Below are 25,915 nucleotides of genomic sequence, written 5' to 3' on the forward strand. Positions count from 1 at the left end.
TTATACTCACCATCATTGACCGTTTTTCTAAGGCTGCCCATTTTGTTGCCCTTACCTACCGCTCTAGAGACTGCCCAGCTCTTGACCAAGCATGTTTTCCGCCTTCACGGCATTCCTCTAGACATTGTTTCTGACCGTGGACCCCAGTTCACCTCTCGGGTGTGGAAGATGTTTTGTACCGAGCTGGGGGTCCAGGTCAGCCTGTCTTCTGGTTTCCACCCGCAGACTAATGGGCAGACTGAGCGAGCGAACCAGGAGCTGGAGGCCATGCTGCGCTGCGTCGTTTCCTCCAACCAGTCGTCGTGGAGTGAGCAGTTGGCGTGGGCCGAATAATCCCATAACTCTAGCACGTCGGCCGCTACGGGTGTCTCTCCCTTCGAAGCATCCCTGGGGTATCAACCCCCACTCCTCTCCATCACGGAAGGAGAGGTGGCCGTACCTTCCGTGCAACATCACATGAGGCGCTGTCGACGGATCTGGCGGGCGACTCGAGCGGCCCTACTGCGTACGAGCACACAAAACAAGAGACTGGCTGACCGCCGCCGCGTCCCTACACCGGCCTATCGGGTGGGCCAGCAGGTATGGCTTTCCTCTAGGAACATCACTCTGCGGACTGAGTCCAAGTCCCCCTGTTCCTTGGACCCTTTTCTGTGCAAGCCGTCCTGAATCCAGTGACTGGCCCTCCCGCGCAACATGAAGGTACACAACGTGTTTCATGTTTCTCAAATTAGGCCGGTCCGGACCAGCCCGTTGTAACAAGTGTGCTAGCTTGGCATGGCAGACAGTTTTGAACTGCAGATTCTGCTTTCCGATCGATCTCTGGGAACCATACTTTGGTACATAGTAGCGCTTTGGTCTTGACGATACCCTGGTGCCCTTTGTGTGCCAGTTGTAATGCTTTTTCTTGTAGGACCGTTGGAATAACTATCCTCGTACCTCTGAGTATGAAGTCAGATGAGTCAGCTATTGTTAGTTCACTTTGAACACGTTTGAATGATTTCAAAATGTCAGCATGCTGGGATTTATCTGTTAGATGCCACGTGTTGTTCCTGATGTGACCGATGACTTCCTGCAGAAACTGGTCTTTCAGAGTCTCTGTTTTTATCTCCTGAAGTGTCATGGCTTTTGGGGTGGAGTGATAAGAGAAGAAATTAACATACTCTTCTGCAACCTTACATGCACGAGCACTTTCATTCTCCTGTGTTGGCACTGGATGATGTGACATAAAGTCAGCTGGATTATCAGCACCTTTTCTGTATTCCACTCTGAAGTTGTATGGCTGAAGTCTCAGTCCCCATCACGCATCTCACGCAGCCGTGATGATGTACAGCTTTGGATAATTTGTGTTTTAATCTCTGCAGTCATAACTGCAAACTCACAGTTTTTGGCTAAAATCCTAAGCTTGGTGTGATAGTTGTCCAACGTTTCACCTGACTCCTGCATCACTTTCCTGAACAGATAAATCTGATACTGCACATTTTTCTTAGGCGCAAAGAATGCTGACAGTTTCTGTTTTGTATCTGCGTACTTGTCGCCATCTGTTGCTAACGTGTTGTAAACGTCATGCACTTTTTCACCAGCCACATGCAGCAATAATGCTCTTAATCTCGCATCTCCAGTAATAGTCATTGCTGTGGTGTAGTTTTCAAACCTCTGAAGCCATTTCATCCAGCAAGGGCCGACAGAACCGAGGTCGGTCTCCGTGTCGAAGGGTGGAAGTGGAGAAGCATGTGCAGCCATGTTCTTGTCTCCTAAGCTCCGGGCAGGGCAACTTCCTTCGTCTTACTTTGGTTGTAGCCTTTACTCTTGTAGCCAATGTAAGTTTGCATGCCTCAAACATTAATGATGACACGTTCAGTATTTCTCAGTTCCATTCTTTAATTCTCAGGCTTGCAGTGGCAACACAGTCAGCAGCGCTAACTTGTTCATGTAACGTTTTTCGTTCTCTCTCTTTTCTATATTCTCCTTCCGCCATACATTCGATCTTTCAAAATAAAATCTCTATAAACATCACAGTTGGCTCTACAGTACTCAGACTTTTTGTCAGCCTGGCTACAGTGCATAAGAACAAACCTAGGGTTGTTCTTATTTTCTTCAATCAGTGATGAATAGTAAGATGTTCTGGCTTTGCAGAGGGCTTTCTTATAAAGCAACAAACTATTTCTCCAGGCTAAAGGGTGATCTACTAAATTTGTGACACGCCATTTCCTCTCCAGCTTATGAGTTATCTACTTTAGGCTACATGCTACAATGCTTTTGCTGTGTAGTTAAATTGTCTCGTTCCAGCGGTGGGCCTGTGCTAGACAGACCCAAAAGAAGTCACGCTACTGGAGTTGTATTTTGGACAGAGATGGGCAGTAACGCAAGTAACGCAAGTAACGCAAGTAACGCAAGTAACGCAAGTAACGCAAGTAACGCGTTACTGTTTATTCATGCAAGGAGGAATTCAGTCAGCACAAGACAATGATTGTGATGTTCTGAGAAATTTATTTTCATGTAAAACACTTGAACATTTCAAAACAAAAACAAAACAGGAAAACTAGAAGTTAGGGCTATGGAACAGGAAACCAGGAGTTACAGGGAAACATGGAGCACAGGAAAACCCCACATGTATGAGGGTACAATGCGACAACAAGCAGGGAATGGCAAAGAACTAAAACACACAAGGTGGTAATCAGGAAATGGGAGACACAGGATGACTTAGACAGGTGATGTGGGACCAGGGAGAGCAGAAAGACACAGACTAGACACTAAACAGAGGGAGCACAGAAACCAAAACCTAAGAACTAGCAAATCCTAACAGGAATTAAACCAAAACATATGACACTCACAGAAAACTGTGAACACACCCATTGCGTGTGTGAGTCCATCTTACAATGGAGAAACTATTGCCATAAAACTTGAATACAAATCAAAACCCACACTCTCTTTTGCACAGGAACACTAAAAAACATTTGAAAGTTTGACCACAGAAAAATGATTTTGAATCTTGAGAGACTCCTTTCATCCAGAACGTGTTCACGTCCTGGGTTAGGATATGGGCAGAAAGCATTTCTGCAAACCCCTCACACTCTGGACACAAACTCTTTAAACTGTAGCCTTCAGACAGGTGCTACAGAGCGCTGTTTACAAAAACTACACACTACAGAGAAAGTTTCTTCTACCCAGGCTGTCACACTGATGAACATAATCAAATAACCCACAGTTTTATTGTTCTGGTCATATGCAAATTGCATTACTTATTTTTGCACTTAGTTTGTATAAGAATTTCTGTTCTTGGGCTAATGATACAGGACAAACAAAAGAAGACTTTTGAACAGTTTTTGCACAAAAGACATCACCAACATGAATACTGCTATGAAGTCACCTAATCAATGATTTGAGAACAACATTTATTGTATGTTGAAAGCATATGTTGGCACCTTGAAACTGCTGTATGAGAGACAACTGTTCATATTGACTTTATTCATTTTTATTTTTTACTCTTCTATTGTATTACTTTTAATTTTATACTTATAAGGAGAGATAGCGTTTCCATCCTGAATGTTCACATTGAACAGAATGGAAGGAATAATTGTACATTCCCAAAGCATCAATTACAAAAAGGCAGAACAATGGTGTTTCAAAACTCTCCCTCCCTTGAGGATGAAGCAAACTAATAAAAACCTGCCACAGACTTGTAGGAATAACTGTATGCATCTTGGTAATGAATGCTGTCCAAGATATGTTTTAAGTTCAGAGACCTTTATGAAAAGCAGAAAAACACCTGTTGCATGTTGGAATAATTCTAAAGGTTTTCTATTCAATAGTTGTTATGCAATTTGTTTTATGAGCAAATGTTTTGTCTTTGAAAACAATAATGGATAAAGAGTTAAATGTTACCTTTCTAACTCTGGACTGGTACACGGAAATTAACAACTACAGATATATTTTCTTTTTTACTATGTTTACATTATATATTCTAATAATCTGCACTAATTATACTATTGTGTATTTAATTTTTACTCACAAAAACCTCCATGAGCCTATGTACATTTTCATTGCAGCCTTGCTACTTAACTCTGTTCTTTACAGCACAACTATTTACCCAAAACTTCTGATTGACTTTTTATCTGAAAAACAAGTCACAACATATTCAGCCTGTCTCTTTCAGTTTTTTATGTTTTACACTCTAGGTGGTTCAGAGTTACCTCTCTTGGCTGCCATGGCCTATGACAGATATGTGGCTATATGTAAACCTCTGGAATATCAAACTATCATGACAAAAACTACTGTGAGTATTTTCCTTGTTGTGGCTTGGCTTGTACCTGCTTGTCATGTTGCTGTCCAAGCAATAGCGAGTGCTGAAGCTAAATTGTGTGACTCTAATATAAAAGGAATATTTTGTAATAATGCAGTTTACACTCTTCAGTGTCAAAGATCAAGATTAATTACTGTCTTTGGTGTGATTGCATTACTAGATCTTGTAATACTTCCTATGCTCTTCATAGTTTTCACATACACAATAATATTTATTATTTCTTATCAAAGTTGCAAAGAAATTAGGAAGAAAGCTGCAGAGACTTGTTTACCCCATCTCTTAGTTTTAATCAGTGCCTCTGTGTTTTTTGTGTATGATACAAGCATAGCTCGGGTGGAACTAGATTTTCCAAAAACTGCACGCATAATAATGACATTACAAATAGTGCTCTATCACCCTTTGTTTAATCCATTTGTATATGGGCTCAAAATGAAGGAAATTTCAAAACATCTAAAAAAGCTGCTTTGTCAGGGCAAAATCATTGTGGTATTATCTGTGGAAAAAAATATAAAATAAAATAAAAAATTGCTTGACATCAGTATTATTTATTTTGCTGTTTAAATATTACTAGTAATATTAAAATTGATAGTACTGATGATTCATAACATAAAAGTGGAACTGTTCCTACAGGTACCTTAGTAAGAGGAAATAGTCTTTTCATGTTGATATAATAACCTCTTTTACTGTTGATTAATGTTCTCATAGCTCTCTTCTACACCTGTCGATTTACATTTTTCTTGATTTTATTTTTTAAGTGTCCACTTGTTAAGCTCAGTAAGAGAATAGAGTGTGAGAATTATAGTTTCAGACATGAAAAGTTCTAATAACATGAAAACTAAGAGGAATTAATAAAAAAGTTATACAAATGCACTGTTCTTTATATAGACACCAACTGTGATTTAGGTACAGCTAACTGAAAAAAAATCAACTGAAATTCGACATTAATATTGTCGAATTTCGTTAATTTATTAATTCAAGAAATAAATTTATAAAGAATGAATAATGATAAAGCACAGAAATGTAGAAATTTTAATTAGCTTTACATTAGATGTATTTTGTTAAATCTGCTATCATTTATTTGGATTTAATTAGAGCTCCATTTACCTGGGTTGTTTTCATTGTTACATTGACTATTTATCCTGTCTCTTTCACTGGTTCATTTATTACTCTATATGTGACGTGATATCTGAGTGGCATGTATATAAACATAGCATAAGTAGGAAGGAAATGCGTGTTTTGTCGGTTTTGCTTTTTGGCAATGAATCTTGTACTGCTGGAAACCCTGTTTATTTACCTGCACATAATGTCACATTTGTAAGGAAAACAAATTTGCTGGTTAAGCAGCACAGTCAAGTATGTGGGTTGTGTTCAGAGACTGGTAATCTGGCATACTGGGCATTAGCCCAGTGGATCGACCGGTCGGTATAATTATTTTTCTTTGTCAATACAATTATACAGGCCGGCCTGAAGGGCTGCTGCTCACCATCACAGCAACCCATTGTTCATTTTCATTACTGACACTGGATTCCCCAATCAAATCTCAGTCGACCCTGTCTTCCTTGTGTTCTCATGCACCTTGTAGAACAGAGTTTAGTATGGAAGTCCATCTTTGATAAAGATGGACAAACAAAAGTGAAACAGTTGAGGTGAAAAAGTACAGAGGAAAAGGTCGGCATCTGTTGTTTATATGTGCTATAGGCTGGTTAGAAAATGTTAAGCAGAGTGGTGTGGTGTGGAACACATCAGACATTACTCTTAACTGAGTAATGTCTGATGTGTTCAGCAACTTCCAAAATGCCCCCCTATCCGTTTCCTGCCAGCTTTATATACTCTGAGACCACACCTTCTCAATTCAAACTGGCCTATAAAAGAACTGCAATTAAGTCGGGCTTCCTCTTTACAAGAAAAACAAGATAGCTACTACAGAGGTAACTTGCAAACATATTGCTGCATTAGTGCTTCCCAACATTACTCACTACCCTGCCTTCTGGTTGACACATATCTGGCAAATGGAAAGATAGTCAGCAATAAGATTCTTGGACAATAAGATTCTTGGAAAATGCTGGATGGTGAACTGGTAAGGCTGGAGCACTAGGCACCAGCACAGTATCCTTGCATTTTGATGTGGCTTGGAGTGCATCCATACCAGGGGTCTGTGATCCGTCTGAAGCATAAATTCTCTTCCAAGGAGGTAATATTTCAAAGAGTCAGCAGGCCATTTAATTGCCAGTCTTTCTTTTTCTACTGCAGAGTACCTTTTTCTCCCTGTCAAACAGCTTCTTACTTAAGAAAAGTGCAAGTTTTTTTTTAAACCAGCTTCTCTCTGATCCAGGGCTTTGCAAAACAGGTGCTTCAGAAAACTCTGTTTAAAGATTGGAAGGCATGTTCACAGCCATCATTCCACGTCACTTAGAGGTGTTTTTTCTCATTAATTCTATAAGAGGGGCTGCCAAGGTTGAGAGATGGAGAATAAAACTTGGATACCATCCAACCAAGCCTGTCACGGCTGCGGGGCAGACGTGTGATGAATGAGAGACAAGATCCAGAGGCAGGCACTGGCTTGGAAGTGAGCGAACTTTTATTATCACACTGGTGGCACAATCAGAAACACGGCGCACAGAAACAAAACCTAAAGGTGACCTAGTCTGGGAGTGACTAACAAAATGAACCCGAATGGAAGACTCTGGGAGAAACACGCAGGGAAGAAACACAGACAGACTACCAACGAACATGAGTGAACACCCACTATAAATACACTGAAGGGAACGAGGAAACTACACACAGGAGGGAGGCACAGCTGATTGTGATCGACAAGACGAGACAGGGGAAACGCAAATTGAACACACTGGCATAAGACACAGACTTTCACAATAAGACAGGAAACTCAAAACACACGCGAAGACACAGACTCAGAGACGTGGGCTTTACACAGAGTCCCGACTAGAGGGGATACACAGATAGGGATGACACAGAACAAAGGGAGCACAGAATTAACACTGGGAGGTCGAATAACAAAACCTAAAAATCAGAACTCGGGAAGTACCACGAAACTAGGGAGCTAGAAACACTGGGACAGAAACCCAAAACACAAACAGTCACAAACCATGATGAAATCAAAAGTAAAAGTACAAAAACAAAAACACTGGGTCACCGACCCAGGACCATAACAAAGCCCAGAAATGACCTCACTTGCTTCTTGTTTTCTCAGTCTGGGGATTGTTTGTATAGCTTTTATTTTTTTAATTTGCGGCTTTATTTGTCCATGGCCAACAATGTATCCTAGATCTTTCACTTCTTCTTGTGCCGAGGCACACTTGCTCACATTCAAACCAGCCTTCTGGATCTTTACCATCACAACCTTTAGATGCTGCAGGTTTTCCTCCCAAGATTCACTGTAAATTGCCACATCATCCAGGTAGGCAGCTGCAAACTTGAAACAACCATTAAGGGTAATGTCCATCAACCTTCGAAAAGTTGCAGGTGCCCCAGTGAAGACCAAAATGCAGTGGTGTACTAAAAAAAACCTATTCCTGGAATCTGAAAAGCTGTGTATTCTTTACAGGATAAAGGCCAGTAACCCTTACACTAATCTAAGGTGATGTATTTAGTAGGCGTGCAACGATACTCGTATCGATATTGAACCATTCGATACGGTGCTTTCGGTTCGGTACGCATATGTATCGAACAATGCAAATTTTTAAATTTATTTTATCAACTTTTCTTCTGACGATGCTGTCTGTGTTGAGCGTTCAGTGGATCTGCGCTCGACAGTGCAGCCTAGGCAGAGTAGTCGAACACAGATTCACTGACCGCAGAGAAAGCTAGCGAGACAGAAGTTAAGCTCACGTTGCAACATGGCAAATTGAACCTCCCCCACCCTCATTCAGATCTGGCGTTTGGAACTATTTTGATTTTCATGTGACGTATGACCCTGAAGGTAAGCGCGTCATGGACTAAAGTAAAACATTATGTTGGATGTGCCACGCAATGCTCAATTACATTGGTGGGAACTAGTGCGTTAGCGCAGTAGCTCGTTAACGGAGATTTGCCGTGTTGTGGCGTTAACGTCATTTAAACGAGATTAACACTGACAGCACTAGTGGGAACACAACAAATATGACTGCACATTTACTCCGACATCATCCTAGTGCAAAGACAAGTGGAAGCAGACAAAAACAACAAGCACGCATGCTACAAACTTTACCCGAGTCATTTAGACAGCCGTTAGCACATGATTCTCCTTATGGGGACCTAATATGGTTAATATGCTGCTGAGAATATAGCCTAGAAGAAGCGTATAGTATAGCTTTTATTTTGGAAAGAGACATTTCTCTGTAATAAACTCTCTTTTCCAAAGATGAGTGATTTCTCGATCAGATAGATTAATGTTTTTTTATTACTTTGTTATTTCAGCAACATTAAATTTAAAAACTGTACTTTTGAGTTAAAATATATATTTATAATTTTAATAAATGACAAATTAAAAAAGCATGAACATTTTTTTGTATCGAAAAAATATTGAACCGTGACACCAAAGTATCGAACCGAACCAAACCGTGAATTTTGTGTATCGTTGCACCCCAGTATTTAGACTTTCCTCAAGAGTTGGGAGTTCGCCTTGTAATCGGAAGGTTACTGGTTCGAGCCCCGGCTTGGACAGTCTCGGTCATTGTGTCCTTGGGCAAGACACTTCACCCGTTGCCTACTGGTGGTGGTCAGAGGGCCCGGTGGCGCCAGTGTCCAGCAGCCTCGCCTCTGTCAGTGCGCCCCAGGGCGACTGTGGCTACAATGTAGCTTGCCATCACCAGTGTGTGAATGTGTGTGTGAATGGGTGGATGACTAGATATGTAAAGCGCGTTGGGGTCCTTAGGGACTAGTACAGCGCTATATAAATACAGGCCATTTACCATACAGGCCATTCCTAGTCTTTCCAGTGGCTCAACGATGCGTGGCATTGGATAAGAATTAAAACAGGAAATACTTTTTAGCTTTCTTAAGTCTGAACAAAATCGAAGTTGTGGGGAGTTTTTCTTTGGAACAAGTACAATGGGATTTGACCACTCACTCCTTGATGGCTCAATCACTCCAGCATCATCTGAACCTCCTTTTTTCAACAGTCCGACTATCTGGTATCCTGTAAGGCTTAAGACGAACAGGGATCGTGTCTTTAAAGATGATGTTGTGAGTTATGACATCAGTTTGCCGCGGTGTATCTAAAAACAAAGATTGAAAAGATTGCCTCACCTCATTCAACTTATGCCATTGCTCTTCAGTCACGTGCTCAAGAGGGTCTAGAATTTGCCAGGTCTCTGAATGGACTCATCTCAATGTCTTCAACCTCCAAAAAGCCACTGCTGAACATTTTGTAAATGGTAAATGGTAAATGGCCTGTATTTATATAGCGCTTTACTAGTCCCTAAGGACCCCAAAGCGCTTTACATATCCAGTCATCCACCCATTCACACACACATTCACACACTGGTGATGGCAAGCTACATTGTAGCCACAGCTGCCCTGAGGTGCACTGACAGAGGCGAGGCTGCCGGACACTGGCGCCACCGGGCCCTCTGACCACCACCAGTAGGCAACGGGTGAAGTGTCTTGCCCAAGGACACAACGACCGAGACTGTCCAAGCCGGGGCTCGAACCGGCAACCTTCCGATTACAAGGCGAACTCCCAACTCTTGAGCCACGATCGCCCCATCAGGATTTTGATTGATTGATTGATTGATTGATTGATTGATTGATTGGTAATTAATTTCAACATGTGAACAATATACAGGTACATTTAGAAAAGAAAATAAGAGAGAAAAAAATACTATACAAAATACATACAAAAAAACGCTCTGATTAATTTACATGTTGAAAGGGAGTGGGAAGAAGTAAACACTTATTTAATCCCACCCCTTTGCCATAAATTATCAGTTAATATTTAGTCAGCTTCTTTACTAATTTGTAATAACAATAGTGAACAGATTTCGGATATACTATATACTATAATATCACATCATGATTTTTTTTTTTAAATAGAGACATTCACTTAATTTCAATATTTTCCTTTTCTTTATAGTCCGAGAAGATCATATTTTTATAACTCTTTTTGAACTGTTTTATGTTTGGACATTGCTTTAATTCCATATTCAGACTGTTCCATAGTTTCACTCCATGAACAGAAACACAAAAGCCTTTTCTTGTAGTACGTACCTTCCCTGTTTTGAAGTTACAAAAACCCTTTAAATTATAACTTCCTTCTTTCAAAAAAAATACCATACTCAGAATATTACCTGGCAGTTCTTTATTTTTTGCTTTGAATAGATTTTGTGCTGTTTGGAATTTCACTAGATCGTCAAGAAGAAATATTTTTAAAAATTATTGTTCAAAAAATTATTTAATATGAAGGCAATAGGCAGAGTGTTAGAGGCATAATGTAACCCTGGAGATTTACTAAGGGTTTTAGTGTGTTATGAGTGATGTTAGCATTTTGAGTTCACTGTTAAGTTTTGTTAAGTTAAATAATTTTGTTGAGAATTAATAAAATAGAAGATGTCTATAATGTCCTGATGGTCCTTGAAGTATACAGGGGGAAGTACCGCCTCCTGCCGTTCACTGCGTAGCAGCTACAGATATCAGGAAAAAGGGAGAGGAAGAAAAAGTCATTTTTTGCCCAAGTGGAAAGCGTGGTTGCTTTTATTCAGTTGGATGTACGGTGGAATTGACTAGCTGGAAATTGTTATTAACTGGAAAGGAGTTTTGTTACTGCTTGGATCCAAGTCAGGCCAAACCTCTGTGTTACAACTTTCAGAAATGCCTGCCGTATCTATACAAAATATCCCACACATTGACTGACCTGCAAATATAAAAGACACACATTCACACCTTCCTTGACTCTCAGCACAGATCTTCCATTGTTCTAATGTCACTGTGTATGTGAGGAAGTGGCATTGCTTGACTACATCACAGTGCTGTGCATAAAAGCAGACCAACGCAGGTGGGAGAATCATTTCTTGTTCGCATTTCTGAGAACGCACATCAGGATGGCCTCCGTATCACTGCCATGCAGGAAGAACCTTTCCGCGCAACAGGCTTTGGCCTTGCTTCAGGAAGTGGACGAAGCAGATTCTGATGGAGGAGAGGTTTCATTTGTCCAGCAGGCCACTGATACCTCCTCAGAAGAATTAGAACAAGACGGAACAAGAACCCAACATGCCTCCATGGAAGAGGCACCGTGGTACTGGAAAGCCCTGTCTGAGCCACACGGCACAAGATGGCATTGGATTGCCCAGTGCAGTAGCAAATCGTTCGTGCTTCACTGCACAAGCTGGACCCACAGAGTCTGCTAAGGTTTGTCATTGCCATATTACATATGATATTTATATAAACCCATTTAGAGTGAGGTTCATGTAAATTTACCATTTTGTATTTGTTTATCTTCCGACAGCGTAAGATTACAAGTGTGCTCCAAAGCTTCCTTTGCCTGTTAGACCCGATGATAGATTCATTTCAATTATGCAACACCTTCGATTTGATGGCAAGGACACGCGGGCAGAATGGGTGAAAACAGACAAATTTGCGGCAATCTCCGACATCTGGACATACATACAACTCTGTGTATATATGTTTATGGACAGGCATGAAATGTAGTAACAAGGATTGACAAGAACTAATATTGCATATGAGAAATATTGCACATAGAAACTACTATGGTGTATTGTACGCTGCAGGTAAGGAAGGAAAGTAGCTTTGCAGGTAAGGAAAGACCCAAATCTCTCATGGTTGGGGGTTGGGGGAGGGTGTGTTTGCACAACAAAAGCAGGAGAACAATGGAGCTGAAGGCCTGTGAAAATCTCAGCGGGGTGCTAGGAGGTTTTAAGGTCAGGGGAATTTACGTAAATTTGTCCAGGGCTAGTAAATCTAGTAGTAGGGACTTGCACCAGGGGAAAAAAAGCTCAGTAATTCTAGTGTTAACCAGAAAAAAGTTTTGTTACTGCTCGGATTCTTCTGGGTGAGTTAATTTGTTGTGAACAAGAGTTTAAGCCACTAACGATGACATGCTAGTGGCTATCGCGGCTATTGTTATTAGCCATGTGGCTGTACATGTATAATTGTAAGGATTAAACTTTATGTTAGGGTTTGTTAGCGTCCTATGACGTTGCATGTAAAGATTGTAGGTTATATATATGCTGTAGATGTTGATATGTTCCTATATCAATCCTTAGTTGTGTTCATTGTGAGGTGAATACAGTTTAAAGAAAATGGGGTTATGTTTCTTTGTAGTTGTGCTACAACGCTGCACCATCGCCATTTTGAAGCTCCAGGAGAGCCCATTTACTGGATTTACTGGATTTCCCCTTGTGTCTTTATCCCCATTGGCGTTTTTTTTGCTGGTTTGTCGGTAGCAGCTTCTGAAACGCAAGTCTACCACACCTCTGTTCGAGCAAAGCCAGTTAATCTGCGACGCCAGTTAATCTGGAACACCGGCCGTCTGCCTAGCTGCCCTGTGAGCCCTGGCTCACTTCCACGCCTGCTGCGCCACCGCTGCTTGCCACATGGGTGGCCACCAGGCCAGCTCCGGGGCTTCCAGAGTGGACACTTCCCCGTCGCTGGGACGGGGCATGGGGCGCCGATGGTCCGGGCCGATTCCCTCGCCTGCTCGCGGAGTGGGGAGTAGGTTCGGTGGGATGGCTCCCCGGCCAGAAGTGGGCGATGGGGGTATGTGGCAGGGCGTGTTCTGCGATGCAGCTGCAGGTTTGGTGGTGGTGGCGTGTATGGCTGGCAGCGGGAGAGCTGCAGCCGTTGAATGTACTGTTACAGCAACTGTGTGATTATTGCAAGAATAAATGATGCTGCGAAGCATGAAAATGCCATTGGGTCTGCCGTGGTGGTGATCTTTTTTTCTTTTTTTTAAAAAATCTTAAGTGCACGCAAACCAGTAAGCAAATTAAAACAAATACTGTTGATAAACTATAATACAAAAATTACAATTAAAATTCTCAACAACAAAAACAACTGGTAAAAATATAATTAATATGTAAACAACTTAACAACCCCCAAAGTATCTAAGTCACATGACGTGACAGCGCAACACCGAAACATAAGAGTGGGGGAGAGGGAGCAAAGTGTGCCTGCTCTTCGCTGACACAGGAGCGGTGAGTCCAGCGACCTTGCTGTTTCTCTTTGCCGAAAGCACAGCATAGTAAACAAGCAGAACTCAAAGTAAAGAATCGATCTCACCAGGCTAGTATCGATCCGATACTAATGCCGACTTGTGTCTGGGTGATGAAGGTACTATCGACATTTGGATTGATCCGCCCTCCACTAACCTTACGGTGTGTTCACACCGAACGCGATGGACGCGAATAGAGCGTCAGGTTTACATGTAAAGTCAATGGAAAAGCGCAATGACGCGCGATTGTGGGTCCCGCGAAAATTCGGAAGCAGATTTGCGTCGCCAAAACGCCAAAACGCCAAAACGCGTGAAACGCGCGTCAGTGTAGCGCGTCTGGTGCGTTTGACTCGCGAATAAAACCACGCGCGTGAGTTTTTGTGTTGCATTTTGTGCATACGCGCGTTTCGCGTCTACCGCTCGAGTTGGAAAAATCTGAACTCCAGCGTCAAATCGCGCCGCGACAACCAATCAGGAGCCTGGTGACGTGGCTCTGACCTAGGTCAAAGGGGCAGATCCAGCCAAAGCCCTTCATTCTTCATTCAGTATGGAGGAAAAGCTCATAAGTGCCGTGGCTAATCACCCGGAGCTATATGATGCTAGCTACTACTTTTACCGAGACAGGAATAAAAAGGACCTAGCTTGGAGACACATAAGTGAGGAGATCGGGCAACCTGGTAAGTTCATTCCTTCTTCTTTTTAATTTTCAGACTGACCCGATGAACCCGCGCAAAAGCTAGCAAGCCCGCCTACTGTCCCGCTGTTTTCCCACTGATGTACAAATACCTTTCCGCTAACAAGATAATGCGTTTATTCAGAGGACATCTGCAGGAGAAAGTGGAAGAGCCTCAGGGACACTTATAATAAGGAGAAGAAGACTGAGAAGGAGAAGAGGAGTGGGTCTGCAGCAGGATCGGGGAGAAAATGGAAGTTCTTCGCGGTCATGGGGTTTCTGGACCCCTTCCTCACCCCGCGGGAGACAAGCGGTAATATGGTGCGGACCGTGGAGAACTTCTCCCCCGAGGACCAGGGACAGCCCGAAGAGGCAGCAGGGGAGTGTCAGTCAGAAGGTATGTTTACATTGAGTTAATGTAGGCAGTTAATTTATGCGTGTTGTCATACAGGAACATATTTTGTTTATTAATAAACAGTATACAGTAGTCCCGCTGTTCATCCGTCACTGCCTCGCCTTTTCGCTGATTTTTTTTATTGCACCGTAAAGCTTTCAACGATGCGCATTGCATTCTGCAGCCCAAATGACAAATCTCCTCCGTGTCGTGTCTCCTGCGCTTGCCAAACTTATCATGTTTGGTTTTGATAACCATCACGTCCAATAGAAAAAAACAGCACAAAAACACTCATAACTATGACCCTCATTCGGAAATACACACCTGCACCGGGAGCAAAAAAGGCGCACAAAAGTGGCGCCGCAGACGGAGAAAAAGCGCGGCATAATACTTTTACGTTTTAAAATCGACAAAGGTTTTCACTTTGAGAATCAACTTGTGAGAACTGTGACTACTGTTCATGTGCTGCAATAAATGAGAGACCACTGTATATAATAATAAGTATATAATAATATAATAATCTCTATGACTATTGTCTTCAACCTGTTAACATTTAATATTGTCTTCATAGAGTCAAGTAATCATGCAGCAGAGTCCTCCCCTGTCTCTTCTCCTGGCTCCCCAGTCCCTGGTCCCTCAGCTCCTGCTGCTGCACCCACAGGTATGAACATCAAGCACTGACAGCTTTTTACTTGCTTGAATTCCCTTGTGATCACCTTTACTAAATATCTACAACCAATCTGTTTATATCATGTTTTTTTCAATTTTGAAAATGAAAATCTAGTAGCAGCCTTCTCATTACTTTGTGTTGTTTTGTGCTGTGTTTTACAGGCCCACAGAGGAGGACAGCTCGAAGGCGGGCGAGGGACGGGTCCCAGGACGGTCCATCGGCGGTGGAGCTGGCCATCCTGGAGTCCCTAAAGAGGCCACGCCCGTCTCCAACTGAACATTTCCTCCTCGGCCTTGTTCCTGTTCTGGAGAGCATGCCGCCTCAGACACGAGAATTCGTGAAATTTCAAATTTATAAATTAGCTTTTGAAAACAGCACAGCTGTGTTAAATTTGGAAACATTGGACCCTAATGATCAGTAGTTTTCTGATGAGGCAGCAGGCTCTCCAGGGCAGAAACAATGTTCTTATTTTTCTCCTCCTTCTCCCTGAGGCTCTTCCACTCCAAGCTGGGTCCTTTTTATTCCTGTCTCTCTGTAAATAGTTAAATTTCATATATTTATGATAAATATTTTTGTTAATGAATTTATATTTTTTCAAATAAACATTTATAATGACAAAATGTCTCTGTTCTACTACACAGCAAATATTGGCACCCGACTTGACACAAGTAGAATTTATTTCATATTATACTAATGACAAAACATACTAATACAGTGGGATGCAAAAGTTTGGGCAACATTGTGAAAAGTAATTATTTTCTTGTACAAATCATTGGTTGTCACAATAAAAATAGTCAGTTAAATATATCATATAGGAGACACACAGTGATATTTGAGAAGTGAAATGCAGTTTACAGAAAGTGTGCAATAAGTGTTTAAATCAAGCAGGTGCATAAATTGGCGACACAAAAAAAGAGAAATGAAATAAATATTTAGTGTATATCAATGTGTGTGTCTCCTATATGATATATTTAACTGACATTTTTCATTGTAACAGCGATTCATACATGAAAATAATGACTATTAATAATGTTGCCCAAACTTTTGCACCACACTGTATATAGGAACATAGTGAAGACAAGTTACTTAAGAGAGTAAAAAGAGGTTAGTTTATTTTGGAGTAGAGCTCCATTTATTAAGAAAAAATTAAAAGGACAGGAACACTCTTTAGAGGTTTGTGGGTGGCTCTTAAAAGAGCCGTTGTGGGGAAGTCACTCGGACTTCAAACAGGCTACTCCTTTGGTTGCCAAGACACAGCTCCCTCCGCCGAGAAGTGAGCCATGAATTTCTCCCTCACCAGGACAGCCTCTCTGGAGGAGTTGTTTGCTGGCAAGGAACCTGGACAAAATTGTTTAAAATGAGTATTATGTGTACTGCAGTTACAAAATACATTATTGAAATTCCAAAATTACAAATTGCAAAACATAAATCTTACATAAAACCTTTTGTAATTATAAGGATAATTACATGATATATATTAGATATAATCTAAAACAGTCTGCGGTGATTATATACAAATATTCAACTATCCCAGAATTAAACCAGGTCTAAATAAAAAGGAGTGAGTATCACTACAAAGGTTAACTCAGTGGTCCTAATGCTACAGTTTGATATCAGCAAACACCGAGCGCATACTACATTGATATGACACCACAGCCATGCTATCATTCAAACACTGATAACAGCATAAATCGAATTAAATCGGGACTTGATGAGACCTTCTGAGTATCACTAGAAATATTATAAACAGTCGTCTCCGTACCACAGTTTGCTATCAGTAAACACCGAGAGCATTCACTGTTAGCATAGCACATCCATGTTAGCAGTGTATAAATGGATGGTTTAGCATGTATTAGCACAGGTATCAATAAAGGACTACCGTATTAAATACTTTTACTAACCTCAGGCAGATGGACAGGCGCTCTGCAGGTGGGATTGAGCGCCTGTAATTGGTGTCTAGGCGGGCGATTCTGGGACGACCCGGGGAAGCAGGTCCTCAAACTAGCCGAGTGAAAGACGGTGATGTCGCTGGAATCGGCCGTCATCCAGGCGCAGCTCCTGGAGCAAATGGTGAAACTCACCAAACTGCTCATGCCTCTGGAGGACCTGATGGACCCAGGTACGGCGAGGGCGTCTTTTACGCCGCTGCTCTGCTCTCCACAGTACATAGAGAAGGGAGACTCTCTCTTCAAGCGCTAACTCGACAGCTGCCATCTTGCAAAGATACCGGTCTGGCACAACTTCCTCCCACATCCCTCCCACATTTCCGGTTCACGCGCGTCAAAATATCATATTTTGACGCGCGATGGATTTTTCTTGGACACGCGTTGAGGCGCGAATGTGCACGCGTCAAATTAGGGGCGTTTGGGGCGTTTTTGTTCGCGTCCATCGCGTTCGGTGTGAACACACCGTTAGCCCTCTGGTATGGCAAGCCATTAGTGCCAAAAATCGCCACTTTTCTAACCCGTTTGGCTAAGAAATGGCGTAAAAAACGCCGTTTAATTATTCAAAACGCCGAAAAAAACGGCGTTCTGTTCCGACAAACGGCGCTTTTTACGTCACTCGATTGGCGCCCTGAACGCACCATCCGAGTGACGTAAAAAGCGGCGTTCAAAGACAGACGGAAACGCCGTTTTTTACGCCGCTCGGCAGAAAACGCCGTTTTTATGCATCTTTGAACGGCGTTTTTTACGGCGTTCTGTGCCAGCTGTAACGGCGTTTAAAACATAAAATTATGCAGGGCACTCCCCATGGTTCCCTCATCCAATTACTTTCAACTCATTTCACCCAATCAAAGAAGAGGAAGTGCAGACCACACTAATGCATCACCGATTCACCTTGCTGCTAAGTGATTGCCTATTCAGTACCAGTGCTTGTCACAGTATTCACTTGTATTATAATCCCACTATGCATTTTGATGTGTTTAAGGCATGATCGAGCAAACAAACGACAGAATACTTTTTCTGAAACCTTAACTGTGTTACCTGTTATGGCAGCTAACAGGAAATGAGCAGAGCAAGCTCTGCTCATTTCTGAGCTTCTTTCTTATTTTCCTCTTTACTTTTCTTAAGCTTTAACTTATGTCTTAGCAATCAGATTCTGCCATCATGCATTACCGCTTTGTGCTAGTTATGTTGACTTTTCTCTTCTTCTGTCTCCTCTTTTTTCACCTGTATTTGGACACTCGGTGCATTGCTCCTTTGTTTACATTAGGGATCAGCTGTTAGCGCTGCGTCCTGCAGCTGCGCTACCGGCAGACAGACCCTACATCCCCAGTGAGGGAAGAAACGGGGGTGATGTCTCCCGAGAAGGACACCTTACACACCATCTCTCCTTCTTGTAATCACTGTAAATGTGAGATCGCTCCCTGATATGATTGAGGAGCTAATGACGCTAACCCGGTCACAGTGGCAGTATCCCGGCACTCCCTCTGTGAGTAGGCTGCCCGGCTTCCAGCTGCTGCGGGCGGACAAGACGAGAGACAGCGGTGAGAGGAAAGGAGGGGGGCTGGCAGTGTTTGTTAAAGACGGTTGTGGTATCCCTGGGCACATCGCTGTGGAGGAACAACTCTGCAACACAGACATTGAGCTATTAGCTGTTAGCATCCGTGGAGGCAGCCTGTGACTCTCTGTGGTCCGCAGACTGCAAACGCAATCTCCGAGAGCTCTTCTTCTAATATCAGGGGACTTTAATCATGACTCCACACTGCCCACCTTCACCCAGTATGTGACCTGCCCCACCGTAGGCAATAAAACATTGTACTTAATGTATGCCAACGAAAAAGTGGCATACAGTTCACCACCTCCCCCTGCCCAGGGAAGATCGTAACTGAGTGCGTCTTGTCCCTGTGTGCAGCACTTACTGTGCAGGGACCCACTAATCACCCACGCAGTGCAGAGATGGTCCGCGGAGGGCATATAAATAAATAATAAAAGCAAATAAATGACAGTATGCTTTTTCTGAAACAAACGGAGACCTTAACTTTGATCAAAATACCGTTTTACTCAGTTTAAAGTAATACCACTGTATAATAGCCTTCAATTTTAATAATGTTAACAGTATCTCAGGAATATTTTTGCCCTTTCAACATGCATTAAAAAAATAGATATGCAGTTTTGAATCAGACCTGTATGTATGTTTTCTCAAAAGTGATGTAAATAAGTAATCTCAAGAACATGAAATAATAGTTTCCCATGTAAACTGGAGATGTCCTTGTCAATGTCATCAGAGTACTCTGGATGTCTTACACGAATTTGAAACATAAAACCAGAGTGGCACATGACAGTGTTGCACATAACATAACTAGTTTACCTGTATGACAAAAAGAATCCATGTAACTTGGTTATGGCTTCTTTCTGATAACTGTCGGCTGCAGTGTGCATTGTCTTGACAAAAGTATAAGATACTGAACCCGCTGATATGATGTGGTGGAGGAGCACAAATACCTGGACACTGACATATATACATTTGCTGAACTAAGATGACTCTGTAAGATGCTCTTTTAATATCTAATCATGTAACTGACCTGTTACTCTTAAAATATCCCTGCAGCTGTTTCTTTTTAGTACCACTTTTTTCCAGCCTTCTCTTGCCCCATCCCAACTGAAACATATTTTGAAACATATTGCTGCCATCAAATTAAAATGGACTTATTTTTAACGAAGTAGTCTCTGTGTAAACATTTGACATGTTTTCTATGTTCTACTGTGAATAAACTTTGCCTTTGACATTTGCAAATCACTGCTTGCTCTTTTTTTATTCACATTTTACACCGGAGTCCAGTATTTTCAGAACTATGTTTGTACAAAGCATAATCTGTACAAAGCAAAACATAATCTGCTCACTAATGTTAACACTTTTTCTCTGCTGTGAACTGTCACAACATCAAACACACGCTAAACCATTTTATATCTACTACACTATACTGAGCCACTTCAAGACCTACTATAGTTTTTTAATTATTTACTGTCAATGCTTTATAGTTGTTTTTATCAATATCAACAGCTGTAACTTTTAGATTATTCAAGTTGACTTTATCAAGATTGTTTCAGTTGTAAACTTTCAACTTCACAACTTCCATCTTACACACTTTAAAAATCACTCAACATTTTTATTGTCAGTGTCACACAGCTCGTTCTTATATCTCCACTTGTAACTCTCTTCACGACAACACAGACACAGGTCGGTTCTTTGAAACGGGCGTTTATTACTTGGGCCTTCTCTCCTCGGCTTCACCATCACCAGTACGCCAATACACCATGAGAACTGGTCACAAGCGAACAGTACAAACCAATTAGCAACTTTACAGTACACATATTAAGTCCAAACACAAATAACAACATTTCTCAAATGACAAATACCTCGTTGGCTGCTTGTCCTGAAAAGAGGTCCTTAAGTCCTTGTGTCAAGAGATTTATTCTAAAGACACTTCTTCAGCTTAGAATCTAAAGGTAGAAACACACAGACGCTGCAGCTTTTACTTGCAAGGGCATGATCACAGAATGCTCACACCAGAGTGGGGGCCCTGTGATGTGCGCTCTGTTCTTGCACTTGTCTTTATTTATATACAAAAGTAATACAACAGTGAATACGTCTATTCATTAACAGAGGAATGTTAGTGTGTAGGGAGTGAAGATAAAAGTGGTTCAGGTGTATGTGTGTGTGTTATTCTGAAGGACGTGGCCCCTCTTCTTGCAGATAAAAGTGTCCAGCTCTCCTCTTCCTGGCAGGAGTGAAATAATAACAGCTTGTTCAGCTATTATCACTGTGAGAAAGAATTTATAAAACAGTCTTGTAGTGGACAACAGTCTAAGTCATAAAAAGGTCATCATGCAGTATTCTATCATATGCAAACTTATATCACTAAAAGATTATACTGACTACTAAGTACAATTTTATATTGACACCTTGTGTTGCTTTTTCTTTTAGCAAACTTTTAGCTTAAAATCGCTTCATGAGAGACATCTGCTCCCTCGCGGTCCATGCAAAGTCTCGTGTACTCTCGTTAAGGGTATTCTCACGAGACACTAGCTCTTACACTTTACACATGTACATTTCAAATAAAGACATTTCAACACAAACTATATATATTCATTAAATTATGTAACTTATTATAAATCAGTCATCTACATCATGAAATCTACACAGAACATTTTAACAGCATTTACACCACTACTCAATGGTACATAGTAAACACGTATCATAACTTTTCACATTATATGTATCCAGTCACCTAGATATTTTGAAGTCTTTCCACCTGTGTGCATGCTGAGGTGTAATTAAATTCAATGAAACAATGCATAGCATCAGTGGAACGTCTCAAAATGTAAGTACACTTAGTGAATGCTTTAAACGTATGTATTTATGGAGGTGCATGATTTTCAAGGTTTCCAACTGCAGCACCCCAGAAGACCTGGCAGACTTGAAAAGTCACCTTGGGGACTGGATTGCAGGCTGTGGTATCCCTGACATCTACACTGCCACACTACCTGATGTTAGGAGGATAAGGGGCGAGATCGTATCTCATTTTGCGTTTCACAGGTGAGAATTTGCTACAAAATTACAAAGTATTTTGCTGGTCAGTGCTCGTCTTCCCATTGTGTTCCCCCCTAATAGTTAACACTTAAACAAATCATCAATCTGCTGAGTTGATATCTGTATTGGAGTTAAGGTGGTGTTTAAATTGACAAAACAAAACTTTTTGTTTTGTTTAACAATTTTGCTATGTTGTATGAATTGAGAGTACAATCTGTGGTCAACAGAGTTGCCAGCATGATTCAGCAGTTTGTTGCCGGTGTGGACTCATGTGGTCGGTTCTGGCAAATGGTGAAGAGATGCTGGAAGCAGTTCCTTCCTGTATTTACAAATGCAGGAAATAAACTTACAAGGAACAGCTTCCAGGATCTCTTCACCATTGGATGGAGTCCAGCTGGAAGTAACAGACGTGAAGAAGAGGAAGCCACCATCTTTCAGTGGGAATGGTGGCTTATGGCCATTCAGGGTGAGTATATAGAATACAACACGTCTTGTTTCTGTTTGAACTGCTTCAGGCATTTCATGTTAAATACAGTGTCCACAATACAAAATACAGACAACTAAATCGAAACAACACTTAGGTGCAATAAAACCTTAGAACTTTGCAAAATCCACACCTTCTTAGAGCATATGAGGAAGTTTTTGATTATTTTACCTTTTAGGTAAAGTATTTGAAAGGAAACCACCTACAACAAATATTTTTGGAAGATTATTTCTTTTATCCTCTGTCATCGCTACCAGATCTTGCTTGTTTAGACTGATAGGATGTAATTTGATTTTCATTGTGATTTCTGGTAAAACATTAATTTTATTACATGACCGAAAACTTCTCCTAACACTAAAATATTAAATAGTTATATTACATACTTGTATTTAAAATATGGTAAAATTTAGGATTCAATTGTATTAGCACATCTGAGAATTAAGTAAATGGTAAATGGCCTGTATTTGTATAGCGCTTTACTAGTCCCTAAGGACTAGAGTCAGTCTTTCACCCATTCACACACTGGTGATGGCAGCTACATTGTAGCCACAGCTGCCCTGGGGCGCACTGACAGAGGCGAGGCTGCCGACACTGGTGCCACCGGGCCCTCTGACCACCACTAGTAGGCAACGGGTGAAGTGTCTTGCCCAAGGACACAACGACCGAGACTGTCCGAGCCGGGGCTCGAACCGGCAACCTTCCAAATACAAGACGAACTGCCAACTCTTGAGCCACGATCGCCCCCAGTATTTTTGCAGTGTTTAAGACAGGTTTCAAATTGTGTTATTCTGTCTCCCTTTGAGACAAAGGTCATTTGTTAATTAGATGCACTGCCTAACTAAAAGAACCTTCAGGTATTCCATTGACTATAACGAAACCTCCTGTATATTAGTGTCCTAGGGTAATCGAGTGGTGCAATGACAACACCCACGCAAATGTGACATCACTAGAAAGCCAATGTACTCTTGCAAGGACAGAATGAATAACTTAAAAAAAAAAAAAACATACACATTGCATAAACAGTCCTTGACATATAGGTGTGACTCGGAGGACCAAAATTAATTTCCTGTCTTAGGAGGGCAGGATTGCTTTGAGTAATTTTTTTTTTAATACAATGCTTTGCAATATTGGTTTTTACTAACAACCTGTTTTTGACTCCAAAATAGTCATTAATGCAACTGCTCTACTATGCAGTCAGTGTAACTGATTATAAATCTACACATTGCACCTTGTTTAACACTTGTATGTATTTTAACAGAGCAAGAGGTGGACCACACGTTTGAAGAGCTGCTGGTCTTTATAACTGGGGCTGACTTACTTCCACCACTGGGGTTCCCACAGTCCTGCAACATAGACTTTTACGATCAGGAGCCAGGGATGCGGCGCATCCCATACGCATCAACGTGCAGCTTATCCCTGTATCTCCCAAGAGGTGTTGCAGATGAAGATCAATTCAAAGATCTTATGAACAATGCATTAAAAGGATCCCTGGGATTTGGAAAGGTGTAGCTGCATACATGAACTGATACTGGGAAGCTGTGGTTAAAACCTGTGGCCTTTTGGGATGAAGTTGTTATTGTAAGTGTTCTTAAAGGGGATTGCTCCTCGCACTCAGGCTTCTTAAAGATTTTACATTTTAAAAGTGTTTTTACAAATGACTGTTCATTGTGTATATAGTTATATTTATAGTCCAGTTAAGACAACTAGGGTATGCATGCATCAAGCCATGCAAAATAAGTGGTGTTCAGAAAGTTTCCAGGAAATAGTTCAAATGACAATTCATCTAGAAATATTCTTTTGAAAGATTGTTGTTTATGTTCAATTATAGTACACTGCATAGTGTTTTTTTTTTTAAATTCATTTATTTATTTTCAAGATGTACAAGAGATGCCAGACAAACTTTGAACTAAAAGACACTGACTTTTGTAAAATAAAATATTGTAATGTCAGTTCTCATGGTGTCTTGTCTATTTAAAAATTAAATTTGAGGCTTACCTGTAGGAGCCATATGAGTTGTTCCTTTTTTGACTAAGTGGGTTGGTTTGGTGGCAGTCAATCCAGTGATTGCTTTGCTTTTTCTATGGTCACGGCTTACCTTCTTTATTACTGTCATTCGGCTGTACGTGACAATATATTTAGCTAAAGTTCCTTCTGCTTGTTTAGGTTTCTCCCTGTGTTCTAGGTTCATTCATCCCAACCTCAGGAAACTTGTCTGCTTGCCTACCGTCATCTCTACAAGCCTCATCATATTCATGCTGTCTGACTCTGCTGATGAGGAACCAAAATCGCTGAAATGAACAGTCGCTTTCTAGCCTATATTTTTAAGCCTCAGTTCATCCAAAAACGGGATTACACAGTGGTACATGTTTATAGATCAAACACTAAAAATGAATGTTTTTCATTTTCCCTAATGTCTGTGCACAAAGGACACAGCCACAAGTGCTTCTACAGTGTTTGTTTTTACTTTTAGCTACAGGGTGATTTAAATAAATGTCACACATGAACTTGTAATCTCTGAAAAATAAGGGGAAAAGGTGAGATTTGAAGTCACTAACTTCAAGATACCTTCAATGCACTAAGTTGGAAGAAGAAAATTAACTCCCCTTTAGCTGCTTAAAGCAAAGAGCTTGAAGCAGAGGAAGAGAATTGTCTTTGTAGAATGTGTGCCAGGTCTATTGAGTTAAGGGGAAAAAGCCAGATCGAAATATGTCCACAACTGTCTACTGACAGTGAAGTTGTAAAATGACATAAGGGAATGCCACATATTTCTCTTCTTGTGGTTTCCAAAAATTTAAAAAAAAAAAAGGCTATACACATGACATTTTTTCTACTTAATTTACTCGTGTGTGCCATCCAGAGGGAAATACCTCATAATCAGAATCGCATTTATTGGCAAAGTATATGCGCAAACACATACAAGGAATTAGGTTCCAATTGAGGGCGTCTCTCAAGCACAAAAAAGTAAAACACAATCCATCTTTGTGTATGGACATACATAAATACACATGCACACAGGTGTATAAACTAACAATATAATACACAATCTAATTCTTTTATACAGAAATTACAGGATTACAGAAGTTAATACCAAAGAGTGCAGTTGCAGTCTAGCAGTGTGACAGTTCAACCACTTAGGAGGGAGGTGTCGAGGGGAAAGAATTTTGATCAAAGTTAATGTCTCCACTTGTTTCAAAGGGGGGAAAAAAAGCATACTGTCATTTATTTGCTTTTATTATTTATTTATATGCCCTCCGCGGACCATCTCTGCACTGCGTGGGTGATTAGTGGGTCCCTGCACAGTAAGTGCTGCACACAGGGACAAGACGCACTCAGTTACGATCTTCCCTGGGCAGGGGGAGGTGGTGAACTGTATGCCACTTTTTCGTTGGCATACATTAAGTACAATGTTTTATTGCCTACGGTGGGGCAGGTCACATACTGGGTGAAGGTGGGCAGTGTGGAGTCATGATTAAAGTCCCCTGATATTAGAAGAAGAGCTCTCGGAGATTGCGTTTGCAGTCTGCGGACCACAGAGAGTCACAGGCTGCCTCCACGGATGCTAACAGCTAATAGCTCAATGTCTGTGTTGCAGAGTTGTTCCTCCACAGCGATGTGCCCAGGGATACCACAACCGTCTTTAACAAACACTGCCAGCCCCCCTCCTTTCCTCTCACCGCTGTCTCTCGTCTTGTCCGCC

The 25,915-nt window shown here is 41.3% G+C and overlaps 3 protein-coding genes across 3 annotated transcripts; all 3 read left to right on the forward strand.

Annotated features, from left to right (window-relative positions):
* The first annotated feature begins 3,856 nt into the window (after positions 1-3,856).
* LOC148098164 (olfactory receptor 13C2-like) lies at positions 3,857-4,816 on the forward strand. Its single transcript, XM_087853085.1, has one exon. It carries the CDS (start codon positions 3,860-3,862, stop codon positions 4,814-4,816), a length of 957 nt encoding a protein of 318 aa, XP_087709211.1. The 5' UTR covers positions 3,857-3,859.
* A 9,546-nt stretch (positions 4,817-14,362) lies between these two features.
* On the forward strand, positions 14,363-15,737 carry LOC148098165 (uncharacterized). Its single transcript, XM_087829805.1, has 3 exons — positions 14,363-14,533; positions 15,102-15,191; positions 15,362-15,737. The coding sequence occupies exons 1-3, from the start codon at positions 14,407-14,409 to the stop codon at positions 15,619-15,621; spliced, it is 477 nt and encodes a 158-aa protein (XP_087685931.1). The 5' UTR covers positions 14,363-14,406; the 3' UTR covers positions 15,622-15,737.
* A 5,836-nt stretch (positions 15,738-21,573) lies between these two features.
* On the forward strand, positions 21,574-24,106 carry LOC148098166 (G2/M phase-specific E3 ubiquitin-protein ligase-like). The gene is made up of 3 exons (XM_087830030.1): positions 21,574-21,740; positions 21,962-22,200; positions 23,477-24,106. Exons 1-3 carry the CDS (start codon positions 21,574-21,576, stop codon positions 23,725-23,727), a joined length of 657 nt encoding a protein of 218 aa, XP_087686156.1. The 3' UTR covers positions 23,728-24,106.
* The last annotated feature ends 1,809 nt before the right edge of the window (positions 24,107-25,915 follow it).

The sequence above is a fragment of the Neolamprologus brichardi genome, chromosome 16 (assembly GCF_056152115.1).
Source record: "Neolamprologus brichardi isolate AB-2024 chromosome 16, ASM5615211v1, whole genome shotgun sequence".
NCBI lineage: Eukaryota > Metazoa > Chordata > Actinopteri > Cichliformes > Cichlidae > Neolamprologus > Neolamprologus brichardi.